Genomic DNA, 17368 nt, shown 5'->3' with positions numbered 1-17368 from the left:
AAAAAAGCCCTTTTCAAGTCTTTTTTCAAGGGCCAGAAGCAAAGTGGAGATGGTAGGGAAATGCAAGAGCAGGCAGAGGGAGTCGTGATAGGAGAGGTGGCTGTTCAGGGAAACATTCTGGTTCTCAGCGGTGTCTGGTGCTGCTGCTGCCTCCTCTGCTTTCCCAGACTGCAGAGAGGCGTACAGGGGACTGAGGGCTGTGGAGGACCATTGATGTCAGCACTGAGCTGCCAGTGACCAGGTCTGTGTTAGAGCCCTTGACCTAGAATCCAGGGGCTGTTTGTGGCTGGCCGGCTGCCTTTTTGTCTGTCTGCTGTATGTCTGTCTTCTTCTGACATTCCACAAAGGATTTAAAGTAGTTAGAGTTGCCTGATAACAATAACTCCTGGTTCTTTCGTTCTTTCTCTTTTTAAGACAAGTCCAAACCTCTTCCCAGAAGACGAGTTTCTGCCATTGGATCCAACTCAGGAACTGATATTTCCTCCAGAGCTAATGGTAAGGAAAGCTGAGCTCGTCCTGGAGGAACTCATGGTGAAATGCCAGGAAGGGTATTTACTTATGGATCCTCCCAAAGCTGGTGGGCAAGTAGGTGATATTCATCTGCCATCCGTGGCCCAAGTTCTAGAGGATGGGACCGAGGCGGAGATGGGGGAATGAGGGTGGAGTCACCACGCAGGGACAGTTGACTGTAAGAAGCAGCAGATAGTATCTGTAAAAAATGTCATGATGGCATCACATTTGTAGCTATAGACATGTTTTCTACTTCCAGTTTTGCTGAAGTTTATTATTCCACAGAATGATTTGACAAAATTAAACATGTTAAGATATTTTTAAACATTGAAATGAGTTCCTTTGAGATATAAAAACACCAAAGGGAGATGCATGAAAACAGTCTCCAGAAGGAGTCAAATGTTGTCATACTTTGAATTTGAACTCTGATTCCGAGTAAAGCTCTACTTTTTGGTCACTTTTATTTTATTTTTTTAAAAAGGTCTCCATTTCCTTTCTCTGTTCCCACGAAGATAGAGGAGAAACAGGTGGCAATGTTGTCACGAGATGATCTTGAATCCCTCTTGCTTTTTCAATAGATAATGGCTGAGAAACAACCACAAATGACCAGGGTTTTTAGTGGAGATAGAATGACATGGATTTCTCCAGTGACCCTGAAGGAACTTCTGGAAGCTAAAGTCAAGTATCCCCAGGCCCTTGTTGTCATGGGGAACACCTCTGTGGGTATGTGGAACCCCAGGGACCTCTTACGAGGAAACTGAGGAAAAGGCCTTTGGGGGAAAGAACCTCACATATGCATGTTCCCAGGAAAAGCAGTCAGAAATAGCACTGTCAACCATTTAGACTTGACTTCCTCAAGACACTGACATTGCTCAGGAGACTTTCACAGCTCCCATTACATGAGTGAATTCCTGTTGCCCCTAATCAGAGCAGTGTGCAGAGTGACCCCAGGAGGCTGCTCCATCACAGCTCAGAAGCAGCAGTTCCAGTGACAGCTGTCCTGGTTTCCGTGTGGAGACGGAGGTGGGCTCATGTTTGAAATTGCTCTTTGTTTCCTCTCTTGGTGGGGGTGTCTCGATAGGCATGACACGATTTTCCTAAGCTGCAGTTACAAGATCTTTGTGTTGTGTTCGTTGTAAACTCAGTTTGACGCCTAGTTCTTTGAGGAGTCTTCTAGAGTCTTTCCAAAGAGAATTTTGAGTAAGCCACAAGTTTTCTTGGACTTGTCAGGCAAGTTGTAAAGCTGACAAGTCCGAGAGTCCCCTAAGGTTAGTGAAATTCCATCTGGCTATTCTCTGTGTGTGTGATTGGGCCATGAACAGACAAATAGAAAGATATGTAGTTTTTGTATGTTTAAAGATATCACTTTTAATCACAATTTCAAATTTTATTTTTTTCTAATTCTTTAGGGCCTGACATGAAATTTAAAGGAGTCTTTCACCCAGTTATAATTTCTCCTGATAGAATTGAAGAACTGAGTGTTGTAAACTATGCAGATAATGGTGAGTTCTCGTGGTCCCTGTTTTCTTAGTTAAAATGCATTAATCAATTTATTTCCTTTGCCCAGCAGACAAGCAGCAGAAGAATTATTCCTAATTGTAATTTACAGAGAGATTCTCTTCTTTTAAGAATGAGAACATTCTGGAGGCGGCTCAGGGCAGAATTCTCTAGAGTTATATGAGTTTCTAATCATCTGAATAGTCTAGGATTTTAGTGAAGAACTTTTTTTGTCTGCCCTATCAGAGAAATGTAACAACTAGTCAATGAAGGGTACTGTGCTGAGTGCTGGATAGAAGATACAGAGGAGTGGAACACAGTCTTTGTTCTCCAGAAGCACAGTAGTAAGCAAAGCAAGTTTATGTATTAAGCAGCTTCCAGACTGGCTTGTCCATTCCCACAAAGGAAACTGATTTAATGGCAATGACGAGAAGTATGATAAATGTGGGTGTGGAGTCCTGCTCTGGAGTCTAATTCTTGACTATGTCATGTATTAGCTGTAAGAACTTAGTCAAGTTCTGAATTTCAGTTTCTTCATCTGCAAAATGGGGCCTAACAATCAAATGTTTATTAGGATTCAAGGAGATTCTGTGAAGCATTGAGCCTAGTGCTTGAACAGTGAGTGTTCAAAAATTTTGGCCTCCCTCACCTCTATCACCATCACCACTGCCTCCATCAACACCCCCACTTCCATCACCACCACCACCATCACCACCACCTCTTCCATCACCACCACCACCATCACCAACAACACTTCCACCATCAGCACCACCACCATCACCGTCACCACCACCTATTCCATCACCACCACCACCATCACCACCATCACTTCCATCACCACCACCTCTTCCATCACCACCACCACCTTCACCAACAACACTTCCACCATCAGCACCACCACCATCACCATTACCATCATCACCACCAATAAGCAGGGCAGCATGTATCCAGCATAAAGATCCCCTGTCTGTGGCTTTGCTCTAATGGACATTTCCAGGTCAGCAGTGATCACTTTGCATTATTTACACATGAATTCATTTCAGGGCTGACCTTAGGTGCCGGCCTCAGCCTGGCTCAGGTGAAGGACATCCTGGCTGAAGTGATCCAGAAGCTACCAGAGGAGAAGACGCAGACGTACCATGCTCTCTTGAAGCATTTGGGAACTCTGGCCGGATCCCAGATCAGGAACATGGCTGTATGTATTTGGTGACAGTAGACTCTGGTGTGCATTCCTTGGGTGACTGTCTCTGACAAATCATGACATTTTCATTCTTTTGGAACAGGCAAAAAATAATTCTCCAAAGCCTTGATTAATCCTTGTTTGATCACTTGTTGTTTTATAATTACACAACTGGTGTGAAAATAACTCATTTTAAAAAGTCTTTAGGGGGCCACATCGTGAGTAGGCATCTGGATTCAGATCTGAATCCCCTCCTGGCCGTGGGCAACTGTACCCTCAACTTGCTGTCAAAAGGTGAGTGACAGTTCCTTCTTGGGATTATTAAACCTGCTCCTCCTAGCCCTTTTTCTCTCTGGGGAGGCAGGAGGTCCAGTTTTGAAAATGACTATTCTTTATAATATTAATAACTCTCTCTGCCTGTCTGGATGCTGGAACGTTGGTCAGCGTGGTCCTAATTCCACACACTCCCAATGTCTTCATCCTCTTCTTTATGAGGCCTGGTGCTAGAAGCTTTCCCATCCTGGTCACCCTACATTGACCGTGCTTGCGATGTGCGTGTCCCAATGTGATCTGAGTAGTGGAGAGAACTAGAGGCTACTGAGAACCACTGGGGCCTTTGTTGAAGACTCTCTCCAGGGAGTACTGGAGTGTTGTGGCACCCACATCATGCTGTGTGTTCCTTCTTAGTTGGTTGTTGATGGAAACCTACAGACCTTTTTCTGTGGTTGGGCTTCATTCTATATTTATTTGCTTGAGTTTTGTTTTTGAAACTAAATCCAGAATATAATTTATTACTCTTATTACAACATAGTTAAGAATTATTATGAAGTTTTAATTGGTCCTCTCTACATCTGTTTTTATTTTCATTTAAATCATGGACTAGCTTTCTATTACCTGCATTGTTAAATCCCTCCTCTTCGTATCATCTAAACCACAAAGTTCTCTTAAAGAAGGAGGTTTGCATTCAGACTTATAAATTTAAGTAACATTCCTTAAAAAAATCATACAATGAGAAATAGGTTTTCTGATGTGAATATAAACATCAAAAGCTTTTGTCTCAATGTCATATTTTTTTATAGCTTTAAGTGGTTGCTCCCCTCAATATATTGATTAAAGAACAGAAATTATTTAGGTGATGGAAAGATTGTAAACAAATGAGACAGCTCCTCACTAGTATAAAAATTCATTAAAGGCAATTTATTTATCCACTACTGTACCTAGTAGGGTTCCTGGTTATAAACAATAAATGTTTGTTGGATGACTAGATCAGAATATCAAAAGGAATATTAATATCTACTCTCTAATTGTAAAGCTCAAAATGAATTGTGCTGTTCAGGAAGAGGACTGCTCAGGTCCTGTTCTACTGACCTCAGGGCTAGTCTGCTAGCTATTTTTATTTAAAATCAAGGAAAGAAGACAAAAAAAAAAAAGGTAGGACCTCGACTGGGGGAGTCAGTGTAAGGTGCCATCATAGGTGAGAGATTCATGAGCATAGGAAGAGCGGGCCCTTTCCTAAACAGTCAGGTTCCTCAGTTATTTGGTAGAACTACTTCCAAAGTTTTGGAAGTTTGCTTGTTTAATAGAACGGACTCCAGGGAAGGTGTCATTTCTTTTCACAGAAGGAGAACGACAATTCCTTTAAATGAGCAGTGCCTCAGAAAGTGCCCCAGTACGGATCTTAAGCCTGAAGAAATCTTGGTCTCGGTGTACATCCCCTACTCGAGGAAGGTGAGAGTGTCCTTTCGATTTCTTGATTTTACCTGTGAGCCTGCAGCTGTTAATTCCAACACATGGGGGTTAAGAGAAGGCGTTGAGTGTTTACAGGGGAGAGTCCCAGGACTTGTGTGTAGTCACTTTTCACTTGTGTTATGTATCATTCCTGGAATCAGGAGACCTTCGTCTCTGCCGTCTCCTCTCTCTCCCTCTCTATCCCTCTCTCTCTCTGTCTCCCCTCCCCAAACCCAAACTCAAAAGTTACTTTCTTACAGATTTTTAAAAATTCTTTTCCCATGAAGCTTTTTCCTAAATAAGATTAGAAAATATACTTCTACCTATATCTTGTGGTTTGAAAGAAGCTAAGAAAATATGTTTACAATAGAACTTCGTGGAAAGAAGAAGAGCTTGGAGTCAGACTGAAAATTGAATCTTGGTGTCAAGATCCACTGTGACGCTGAACTAATTACTGAATCCCTCCGAGCAGTAGAGTCCTCGTCTGGGACATGGGGATAATCCAGCCTGCCTCGGAGGGGCATTAGTCTGCTAGGGCTGCTGTAATATAGAACCAGAGACTGGGGGCTTAAACAGCAGATGTTTATTTTCTCATGATTCTAGAGGCTAGAAGTCTGATATCAAGGTGTTGGCAGGGTTGGGTTCTCTGAGGCCTCTCTCCTTGGCTTGTGGGTGACCATCTTCTTCCTGTGTCCTCGCAGGGTCTCTCTCTGTTCATGCCTGTGTCCAAATTTCCTCTTCTTATGGGGACACCACCATGTTGGATTAGTGCCCACCCTAATGACCTCATTTTAACTTAATTACATCTTTAAGGACCCTGTCTCTAAATACAGCCACATTCTGAGGTACTAGGGGTTAGGGCTTCAACATATGATTGGGAGGGCACAGTTCAGCCCATAGTGGAGAGTGTGACAAGGACGTATGAGGCCACACACGTAAACTGCCCAGTGCATAGTTGTCACTCTTGTGTTTCTACATGTGCCACTTGACTTGTGCTTTCAGTGGGAATTTGTGTCAGCCTTCCGACAAGCCCAGCGGCAGCAGAATGCGCTTGCGATAGTCAATTCGGGAATGAGAGTCTTTTTTGGAGAAGGAGATGGCGTCATTAGGGAGTTATCCATCGCATACGGAGGCGTGGGTCCAACCACCGTCTGTGCAAAGAATTCCTGCCAGAAACTCATCGGAAGGTATGGCGTCGTGGCCTGAGACTCCGAGTAACGGAGCAGCTCTTTTTGTGGTGACGTGCAATTACAAGAGAAAAATGCCTACTACCTCTTTATTTAATGGCGTGGAATTCCAATAAGATTTCATGATTATTTCCATGTGTCTTGATTTTAGTGATTTCTGAAGTGGACATCGTGTAGTCTGTGTGTGTGTGCATTTGTGTGTGTGTGTGTGTGTGTGTGTGTGAAAGAGAGAGAGAGTGAGGGAAAGAGAAAGAGAGAGCAAGAGCCCATCTCCCAGTAGTACATGGACACAGTAAGCAAAATGAGTAAATTTTCATTCTTTATCATGAGAGAATGATTTGCCATGATGAAAAATAGGTTATGGGAGTTTGTTTTTATAATAAATGGCTAAGCGCATTTGCTTACCTGACTTTTTATTTCTATAGATAATATTAATAGCCTATATATCTCGAGCATTTACCGGGGATCATTTACCATTTCAGAAATAATAGAGAGCAATGGTTAAAAGCATGGACTTGAATGAGCCAAACGCCTGGGTCCAAATCTCAGTTCAACGTCCATTACTTACGTGATCTCAGACAGCTTGCTTGACCTACAGTACCTCAGATTCCTTATCCGTCAAAGCGGGATAATCATCCCTACCTCATGGGCAGTTGAGAAGGTTAAATGAATGGATACATATAAGGCCTAATACAGAGCCTGGCACACAATAACATTCTCGTGATACAGGGTCAGTTACTCCTGGCCTAAGACCTCACGACGGGTTGTCCTTCCCTGCTCATGACCCCTCCTGAGGTGGGTTCTCCTGTTATTCCCTTGCAGCTGAGGAAGTGGTGGGCGTGTCCAGGCCCGACGCCTTGAGAGGGTGACTGTGACTCGAGCCGGGGTTGCCCGACTGCGAAGCCTGTATTCTTATTTCCTTCGTTAAACTGTGGCTCTGTGTCTCACACGCTGGCTGAGCCTGTGAGGCAGGGAGTCCTGTCAGCCAGGAGTCTGCTCTTCTGACTCCCGCAGGCCCTGGAATGAAGAGATGCTGGATGCAGCTTGCAGGCTGGTTCTGGATGAAGTCTCCCTTCCAGGCGGGGCTCCGGGCGGAAAGGTGGAGTTCAAGAGGACTCTCATCGTCAGCTTCCTCTTCAAGTTCTACCTGAAGGTGTCACAGACTCTGAAGACGATGGTAAATGGAACTGACCGTGTATTAGCTTTCCCAGTACTGGGGACTCTGGTGATACCCAAGTGGAGGCAACGGCCCCCTGCCCAGTAGCTGTAGGATAGAAAAGACAACCCGAATTAGAAACCCGTGGGCTCGCGGGGCTCCATCGGGCTGTCTGCTGATGTGTGTGAGTTTGGGGAAGAATTGCAAGTCAAGCACAGAGCTGTGCAGGATTCTGTTTAACGCCACTCAGTTAATTTGTTTCTTCCCTGTTGTGTGTCTAGATAGTATGCAGAAAACTTGTCATGATTTGAATATATTTTCCCTCAGTGAAGCCTTTCTTCCACTTGTGGAGGTTTTCACCTTCATGCCTTTGACGTTCTTCATTTCTCTCACCCATAAGATGATGACGGCAGCCCCTCCACAAGGTGACTGTGAAACAGGTCATCGTAGGAAAAGGGCTTCCTGTGGTCCCTAGTGCTTCAGAGGAACGTGATGAAGACCGCCCAGTAGTCATAATGATAATAGTAATCATGCAGGCATCCTTTTTCTGGTCTCCCTTATGACAAACGACTAGAGTTACAAGATAGTTGGCTAGGGAGGACACAACTAAAACACTTTCTCTGCATAAATTTGCTAGACCTACAGGGAACTTGAACCATATTGGCCTCATTAATCCCACCCTACAACCTGCCGACCAAAGTAGACTAGAAGCCAAGAACATTCCTCGTGTGTATAGAAATCAGTATGATCAGTTCAAATAAGAGGCACAAAGCTCTCTCTTATCCTTGCTTCTGAATGTATCTTCTCATTACAGCTGAGAACAACTAAGAATCAGAAGGGTTTCATCAAATCTTTGAGAATAGAGGCTTGAAATCATATATAAGTGACATATTGTCACCATGTAATCAAAAGAGAAAAAAGATAGCCAATCGTAGACTCCTCCAATTAGTAGCAAACTAATGCAGTTTCTTGGGTGAATCAAGTGTATATCACTTAAAGCTTCCACCTTGTAGTCTTGTACCTTCAATTCAGCTTCCTCTAGTCACTACTCTGTTATTAAAAATAATAACCTTTGTTAGCTTTAATTTTCTATTAAAATTTTAAAATGTAAACAATGACCATTAGGTGTCTTGGGTAAGGTCTTGTGGAGGGACCCAAATGACTCATTGCCCTCAGCCCTGAGAAGTGCTCTCCCTGGGCCCAGAACGCCGCCTGCTGTGGGGCTGGGGAGGGGTGCAGCCCCTGCATGTCCCTTCTCCGGGGTTCGCCAGGTGGTGCTGAGCCGAGTTTCGTGCTCATTGACAGTGGTCTGTTTTGACTCTGACTTTTTTCTGGTTTATCCATTCTCTTCCTTTCTACTTTATTTCCTTAGCGTCTATCTTCCTGTGTTATTGGTTTGTAAGTCTTCGAATCATTTAGGAAAGCACGTGAGAAAATCATAAGAAACATAAAGATGTTGGAAGTCAGTGACCTACGTATTCACTTGGCTCTTCATCATGTGCGGCCGTGTGTATGGACCTTCCCGAGTGTGTGGGTGCGGGAGCTGCTTGCACTTCTGGGGTTCTGAACTGGGCGAGATCTTACTGAATGCCAGACTTCAGAGTAGAGCTGCTTGCTCAGAACCGTGCCAGCCTCCCTTCCGAGACCATTCTGGTACCGACATATTTTAAATACCTACAACGGTTCTACTTTTCAGGACCCTGTTCACTATCCTGGCCTTGCAGACAAGTACGAGAGTGCGTTAGAAGATCTGCACTCCAGACATGACTGGGGTACCTTCAGGCTCCAGGTGAGTGGCTTCTGTGTTTTGAATTCAGGGGCCTGGGCTGTGGCTCCTCCACCTGGACCTCCCACCTCTCTCTCAGTGATTCTCAAGCTTGGTAAACGCGAGCTCCTCTTCTGATGAACTCATTCATTAACATTTCAAAGTCAATGAAGAATTATGACTAAAGACAAAGCTAGCAATGGTAAATTTTTTAAAAATGTCTGTTTTGATCTTGAAGGCCGTGTGTTGTGTCCTGTGGCCTTGTACCACTGACATGAGCGAGCTGGCTAGCTTGCCACGTGCCCTCTGCCCTTGGCACCGTAGAAATCGGAGCACAAAGTCACTTCTGTGTCAGGGCCGTGGGGCTGCTTCGATTTCATTTCTGGAGGGGCAGAAAACACAGCCCTTGGAGGGGGATGAAAATGCACTCAAGCTTTCTAAGTGAGCTGCTGGTTTATTTTGTGTGAGTGTGGAGACACTCTGCCCACCTGGTCCCTATTCTCCAAGTATTTTTTCTGTGAGTTAAATTTTAGAGGTGAAGCAAAGATAAGTTCTAAGAGTTATTTTCGAGCTCCCCAAATGAAAACTGAGTATTAGAGAGAACAGAAATCCTCGTAACTTTCAAATGGAATTTTCTGCCACAACATCACAAAAAGATCGTGAAGTCATCCTGTTGGTAAACTGGATAAGACTCAATGTGTTTTTTCTTGAAATTATTATCTAAAAACTTTACCTTGAGAGTTTTATTAAGTCAAGAACATGAGGAGGCATTTTAAAACATCAGTTCATTGACTCTACTGTTGGATTTAGTTATGAAAGCTTACAGTATGTCGTAATGAACATTGAAGTTGGTTTACATCCCTTGAGGTTTTAGGTTCAGTATGTTCAAAAATTCAAATATGCCAAAGTCCATTGAAAGTGATCATTTTGAAAGTTAAAAACAGCTGCCGTCTTCCCTGGTGTTCTGCAAAATACAGCAGCTGCAGCCTTCAGCTTATAAATACCCTAACCCGGCCTTGACAATGGAGTAAGCTTGAGAAAGGAACAAGAACAAATTAATGGGCATTCACATCATCCAAAGAAAACTGATAATCTTCACATAGTTGATCATCTTAAAAGGCAGTCATTATAGATTGCAAGTCAAGTTCTGGAAGCAGTGTATCTCCACACAGATGAGTTTTGTTTTTGTTTTTCTTGTTTTTGCACACACACAAATATCCACATTGCTAGAGCAACTCCAACACTCATGATGAGCATTTTTCCCAAATAAGTTCATTTACTGTGAAAGCATTTTGACACAGCTCCAAGATATCACCAATTTGAGGAGACGACATTCTTTCTTCCATCGTATCTTTAGCCACAAACAAGCAGAAACAAGTAATCAAGTACAGACCCTTTCTCCAGTAGATTCGTCACACTGACTGCAAAAAAAAAGTCATATCTTCCACTAAAATAATTAACTTCGTATTTGGTAATAGAAAGAACAAAGATATATTTTGGTATTTTCTTCAATCTTTTGGCAGGCTCTCACAGCAGGGGTCAAGAGGCTTTTTTTCCATGCGATGATGTGGTTCATTATTTGCAGTAAAAAGTATTACATTGTAGGAAACTTCCAGAGCCTTTATAGAAACCTACGCATATATTTCCTCAGTATCTAAGCTTATGAATTACCTGGAATTTTGCTCTTCAGGATGGAAAAGCCTCTTAGATTTTAAAAAAAGATGGAGGTGATTTTTCACTCAAATGTTGTTCAAGTTGAGAGCCCAAAAAGGCATCAGAGCACAGCGCTTTGTTGGTATTTTATGGAGAGAGTCCATCCCTACCATTGGGAAGATGAGAAACCATAACTGATGGGGCCTCGTACATTTGTTTTCTTTTGATCACCGTCTCAGCTCCTCAAAGGAGAGGGAGAAGAGACCTGCTGGGGCACTTGGTCTTGAGGACAAAGCAATGAGCTGTGTCAGTGGAGCTGGTGGGGCTGGGCTGCTGCAAATCCTTGTCCATGCCTGAACCCCAATGTGCAAAATTTTCTCTCATTTTCCCTATTTCCCTACATTCATGGCCAATATCTCCCTTTATTTAATGGTGCCTGGGCCAGGTTCTAAATTATTTTTCTTGGTAATCTTCTGCTTTTTGTTTATAAAGTCAGGATGAACACAGCAACCAAAAAAAACTCAGCCAATACTCCTTTTTTGTGCATTCTATTATAGTAATTGCAAAATTGAAGTTCTCATTTAAATGAAACAAACATGGGCATCAAAACAAGAAATGTTATCAATAAGTGTATTCTTTAGTCTAAAACAGTAAATTTTATATGAAATAGGAATAAGTTTAGAGCATCCTACACGTGTCTTATGCCAAGTTAATTTTAGAAATGACTATTCTGCATATACTCGTCAGTCAAAATTTGCCTGATATTTTACTTTTTGTCATTTATATTCTGAAAACAATAGGTTTTTTTTTATCATTTTCCAAATAACCAATAAAATTGCTGAACATGTGTTCGAAGCACACGTGCCACTCTTCTTTCCCTCCTGATGGTCCAGGCCCGCCCCCTTACCTGGAGACCTCTGATCTGTCTCAAGCCGAAGGTTGGTTCTATGAGTCCCTCAGCTGGGCTGGCAGTGAGAGAGGACCACTCTTCTCGGTCCCGTGAGCAGCAGCGGGCATCGGAGAAGTGTCTTCTCACAGCTATCTTTAGTAACATTCCCCATCATTACCATGATGGCTCTCTTCCACTCATGGTATTTGCTAAATTAAATCCAAATGTTCAGAAAGGAAAAGAAAGCAAAACACGTGCATGAGAAGAAAACTCGATAGTTGGTCGTGGGACCCAGACAGTTAGGGTCTTCCCCTTCGATTCCACAGAGCAAGGGCCTCGGAGCACTTTCCTTGGACCGGGGTAGCTTTGACTCCGGAAAGTCGACAGCTGTGATTGAAATGACACACACTTTAGGTGGAATCAAGTGTCACATTTATCGTCAGTATGTTCTGAATAGGCTTTCTCAAATTGCACATGCTGGCAACCAAATACAAAAGTATTTAGCCCTTTTCCTCAGGTGCCTTAGTGATACTGAGTTGGAAGCAGGTCAGCTTCTATGGCTTCTTCTCCCTCCCGCGTAAAGGTTTTAACCAGTATGTGTTCTGGTAATGACTTGTCCTGCCCTCCCTCCTGCTGTGTGATGTAGCCCCGCGCTGTGAGGCTCACCTCAAAGAACCAGTCCCTGCCTCTTCCAGGGCTCGGGGACCCGTGACCTGCAGGGTGGGGCAGCCGAGGGGGTGGGAAGGGGAGACCTCCCCAGCTTTTTCCAGGCCTCACCTTGGCTGACCTACTGTGTGCTCCTCACCCCCAAGGCTTCCAGAGAAAGCCTCCGAGAGTCTGGCCTCGGCCCTAGGACCAAATGCAGTGCTGCGCCAGTGAGTCGTGGATGGGGCTGCTCAGCACTGCTTAGCAGGCAGCTCCTCGGGCAGAGCTCCAGGCCCAGAGCTGCCCTCTCCTTGCAGAGAGTAGCCCGTGGCTGCTTGGCTGGCAATTTTCCTGGAATTCCCACCTCCCACACTCCCAGCACCTGCCCCTTAGCAGCCAGAGTCTTCACCCTGGTGTCTGAGCTTGGCCTATATCGTGTCTCTTAACCCCTTCTTTCTTCATACCTCCAATTCTTCTTCTCCCAACAACCAACCAACTAGGAAAGCTAACAACTCTCTCATTTGAAATACTGGGGGAGACATTATGTTTCTTAATTTCTGCTTTGGTTAATGAAACATATTTAAGGTGTTTACAGAACCAGTAGCAAGACATTTTACCCCGTGGGTCTCTAAGAAAGAGTAACGTTAGTGAATCATTACTCAAAATGCATCTCCCTTGGCTTTGTTCTTTGTCAGGGTTGTCCAAGTTATGAGTATTACCAATTATATCTTTAGACCTCTTCACTAAAAAGAGAAAAAAGAAGGCTCTTCTGATTGAAGGCTTGTCCTCAATATTTTCTATAAACATAGTCGTGATATCATCATTCTCTTCTGTGCAATATACAAAGAGTAAAATAATCTTGATATTAAAATTTAAAGAAATACATGAGCATTAGGAAGAAGACAGTCTTATATTATAAGGAAGAAAGATTTATTATCAGGAAGAAAGATTTATATTCATTTACTTACACAAATGGAATTTGCATTAGAGATGTTTGTGGTCCATATGCCAAAAAAGTGAGAAAAAAACAAGAACAACATCATGGCTTACTGAAGTGTTTCCTTACTGAATAATTGGAACAGGCTTATTGTCCTGGTGTTACTATTAATGATGACTGTTTTCATTTGCAAAAGTGTTCGGGTTTGCATGTACATTATAAATCTACCTTCTTATCGGCGGTGTGCATGAAATGATTATAAAAATGGTATGTTGGTTATCTATTAAACAGAATGTAGGCCCAAAGCAGCTTCCCCAAGACCCAATTGGTCATCCCATCATGCATCTGTCTGGTATTAACCATGCCACGGGTGAAGCCATCTACTGTGACGACATGCCGGCGGTGGACCGGGAACTTTTCTTGAGTTTCGTAACGAGTTCAAGAGCTCATGCTAAGATTGTGTAAGTGATGCAGTTCTTACAATAGACGTTAATGATTGCCCTTTTGTCTAAGTCACGTTAGTGAAGAGTAGTGGGATGAAGAGGATAAACTGTTTGTTGGTGATATCCAATGCAGATTAGAGGTGAAATGGGATCGAAATGTAGGCTTTACTACAATGTGTCCCTCCATATGATAACTTCATCGTCTCAGGAATTTTTCCCAATTGTCTGGCAGAAAACTGTCGTGAAGGGTTCTTAGACGCATCTTACCTCTCTCATGTCTGATTCTCCAATGAAGCACGTGCTCCGGGGTCTTCGGCTGCGGGGCTGCTCTGAGGAGCCCTGCTCTGTGTTCTCCTCTAGGTCTCTTGATCTGTCAGAAGTGCTCAGCCTGCCGGGCGTGGTGGACATCGTGACTGAGGAACATCTTCGCGGTGTAAACTCCTTCTGCTTTTTAACTACACCTGAGAAACTTCTGGAGACAGAGGAGGTACTGCATTTTTGTTTCTGTTTCAAAAATAACTTGCCCTATTAAAGGCACTTCATCTTTTCTTAAAGAGAGCATCACATTTGGCACATCATCAAGGATTCCAGTATTCTTTGAGTGCTTATCATAAAACACTATATTCTAATGTTGAGTGAATACAAAGATATTCATTTTCCACCTAAGAAGTTGACTAGTTATATAACAGACACTTTGATGTTTTATCTCTAGCAGTAAGATGGTGTGCTGCTAACAAGGATGAATGGATAAGTGAGGAGAGAGTACCGATAACTTTTATTTGCTAATCCCTCCCATGAGAGTCTCTCACCACTGCCCCAGTCTCAGTGTGTCCAAGTCCCAGGTCCAAAGTCAAGCGGCATCTCCACATGAAGCCTTTCCTTTAACCCCGGAATTCTCCCTCCCTCTCTGGACGCCCTGACTCTTTCATCCATAGGGCCATGTATCCAGCAGGCATTGTTAAAGTGAGCACCTACTATGGCTGGTCACTGTAGCTGAATGAGACCCATGTGGTCCTTGCCCTCACAGAGCTTAAAGTCTAAAGGGGAAGGCAAAGTGGACCTTTAATGCACATTCTACCCTGTGTGAAGCTACATGTTTATTCCTGTGTCTTATATGTTTCCCCACCTTCAGCTTCCTTGAGTGCGGGCCCGTGTCTGATTCATTGGTATGTTCCACACACTGCTTCCCACATTGCACGGTCGAGGGGTAGATGAGAGAGGAACAATGATAGCATTGTTGCCATTTGGAAGTTTCACATGACTGAGACTTTGGCTATTGTGTCTTAAGATATCAGAAAATGCGGCAAGAACGGTTCAGCAGGTGTTCTGCGTAACTCAGACCTCTCAGTTTAGTGTGTACCCACAAGAGCTATCATTTGAAACAGTCCCTACCTCTGGCTCTTGCTGGCAGACTTAGTTGATAGAAATGAAAGTTTGATGACTGAGAGGATGAAGTCAAGGTTGAAACTCCCCCAAGGCAGGGCCGTGTGGCACTGGCAGAAGACAATGAGAATTCAGTTAACCAAACAAGCAAACCATTCCAGGTCGCACGACAGTACCTGCTCTCTGAGGTGTGTGTACATTCATTCTGAGCATCTCAGGGCCTGTCTGTGTGCCAGGTCACAGGGGCAAACCCTGAGAGCAGGAACAGAGCCCTTGTGCATGATTGCCTTTGTTAGTTTAGTTCCCTTTTAACATGTGTCTATAGCACGTTATGCCTTTTAAAAATCTTTTCCTTTGTAGAAATTTTAAGCATACACAAAGATAGAGAAGAAAAATACAATGAATCTCCATAGACCCATCTCCTAGCTTCAACAATTATGGACATTTTGCCGTTCTTGTTCATTTATCTCCCACTGCTCCCACACACCCACACCCAGCAAACACACTTGTGAGTGTGCGCTGGATTTAACTTTTCTCACTACCATTTTTTCAGAGAATAAAACTATTATATACTCATTGTAGAAAAGACCTGATAGTCTAAAGTAGATTTACAAAATGAGTGATGAAATTTGAATCGTGATCATGGGATAAGGTGGGAGAGAGACTATACAGTCGTGGTGACTTCTTCCAGGCCCGACTGTTTTCCCTTTCTAGAGCCTTCGTTTTGTTTTTTCCCGTCAACTTTCGGCCCTGGTCCCCGTGTGAGCTCTGTGGCGCCCCCCTCACCCCGGGTGACATGCTGTAGGGGATGCTGTGTGTGTGGTCACGTCTTGGCTGCTGCCGTCTCCTGTCTCTTCTGAGCAGCACGGGCTGCGCCACAGTCTGGGGCAGAGGGGGGCTCACCAGCAGTGCTGGGTTGTCACTCTCTCCCTCCCTTCTCTCTGGAGGAGTTGGGCTGTGACGTCCTGGTCCTCCGTGTCCATGAGGGCAGAAGCTGCCGCTCAGAGTGGCCCTGCTCGTGGAGTGGCAGCCCCAGGTCAAGCCGAGGGACTGGCTCTCTTGGGCCAGTGGCCCTCAGCTGTCCCGACTGCTCGACCTGGAGCCTGAGTCTGCTGTGCTTCAGGTAGCATCACTCCTGCCCCTCTCAGCCACCGCTGCCACGCAGAGACATGAGCTCCCAGTGCCTGGGGTCAGCGCCCTCTCCGGCCGAGGCCTGTGTGAACCTGGGCGCCGTGGGCACAGGCCCGTGTGAAGAGTCGTTGACTGCGCGTCTAGCCCTGTGCTGAGCGGGAGGAAGGAGAGGACCTGGTGCCCATCCTCCTGAGAACAAGGTCTTGCTGTGTCGCAGGTGTCCTGTGTGGGTCAGCTCGTCTGTGCCGTGATTGCCGATTCCGAGGTTCAGGCAAAGCGAGCCGCGAAGCGAGTGAAGATTGTCTACCAAGACTTGGAGCCGCTGATCCTAACTATCGAGGTGACCAGTTCAAGGGTGGGGCCGGAAGAGCAGATTTCAGTGGTGCATCGGTTAAAATGCGTTTGCTGCAGTAACAGGAAAGAAAACCTGACTCCAAGTGGCTTCCAAAACACAGGGGCTTTATGGGCCCCAAACTCTATCAGTGTTAGCAAGAAACCCCATTTTCTGCCTCTCCTCCCTGCTGCCCACGGTACAGGCTTTATCCCCTGTGGTCACAGGATGGCAGCCAGGAGCTTCCAGTTCATGTGCACAAGCAGGGAGAGCACTCTTGTCCCAGATTCCACGAGTCCTGAGATCCAGCCTCATCAGGCTCTCAGCGCACATGTCCATCTCTGACTTCATGACTGGCCAGAGGAGTGGAGGAGCTGTTGGTTACTGCTCGGGTCAGATTTCTCTGAGGTGCATGGGCTGTGTGGGGGAGTGGTGGAGACCCAAAGAGAAATCTGAGCCCCATTTGGAAGGGGGAAGGTGACACCCAACAGTGTCCAGGACAGTGGACGCGCCCTGTGACTCTGTATTCACCTTCGCCCGGACTCTCTCAGGCACCCGGTGAGAACCAACAGGCTGCTCTGTGAAGCAGATATTGAAGGCACTATTTTTAGATCCTTCAATGCATATCTTAAATGAGTGTGAGAAATAGATCCTATGATGCCTACAGATATTTTGGCAACTTTAACAAATTGGAGAATTGTATTTCCTGTTTCTTAGAAAAGAGTTAGAGATTTGTAAAGGTTTTCAGACTCATCTCCACATAATGATGGAGTGTTTTTCTGTATACGTTTCATGGGTTCTTATGATTTACTAAGTAATCAAAGCATGTAGGTTGGGCAAGCAACATGAGTAGACTAGATTCGGTGCCTCCGGACCCTGTGTCCCCTGGGTGTGCAATATTGTCTTCACAGCGGAATGAATAAGCTGTCTCTA

At 44.5% G+C, this 17368-nt stretch overlaps 1 protein-coding gene across 1 annotated transcript in view; it reads left to right on the top strand.

The window, feature by feature from the left end:
- Positions 1-17368, top strand: part of LOC147916346 (aldehyde oxidase 1-like) — a 61258-nt gene that overhangs the window by 14549 nt on the left and 29341 nt on the right. The window contains exons 8-19 of the mRNA XM_087435568.1: positions 415-495; positions 1089-1233; positions 1920-2012; positions 3051-3202; positions 3388-3485; positions 4810-4915; positions 5918-6102; positions 7117-7279; positions 8955-9047; positions 13439-13608; positions 13951-14077; positions 16322-16444. Coding sequence (XP_087291694.1) covers positions 415-495; positions 1089-1233; positions 1920-2012; positions 3051-3202; positions 3388-3485; positions 4810-4915; positions 5918-6102; positions 7117-7279; positions 8955-9047; positions 13439-13608; positions 13951-14077; positions 16322-16444 — 1536 coding nt within the window. The remainder of the gene's footprint in view (positions 1-414; positions 496-1088; positions 1234-1919; positions 2013-3050; positions 3203-3387; positions 3486-4809; positions 4916-5917; positions 6103-7116; positions 7280-8954; positions 9048-13438; positions 13609-13950; positions 14078-16321; positions 16445-17368) is intronic.

The sequence above is a fragment of the Ceratotherium simum genome, chromosome 9, assembly GCF_057802395.1.
Source record: "Ceratotherium simum simum isolate JZ-2026a chromosome 9, ASM5780239v1, whole genome shotgun sequence".
NCBI lineage: Eukaryota > Metazoa > Chordata > Mammalia > Perissodactyla > Rhinocerotidae > Ceratotherium > Ceratotherium simum.
This window is presented reverse-complemented; position numbering and strand designations above follow the sequence as displayed.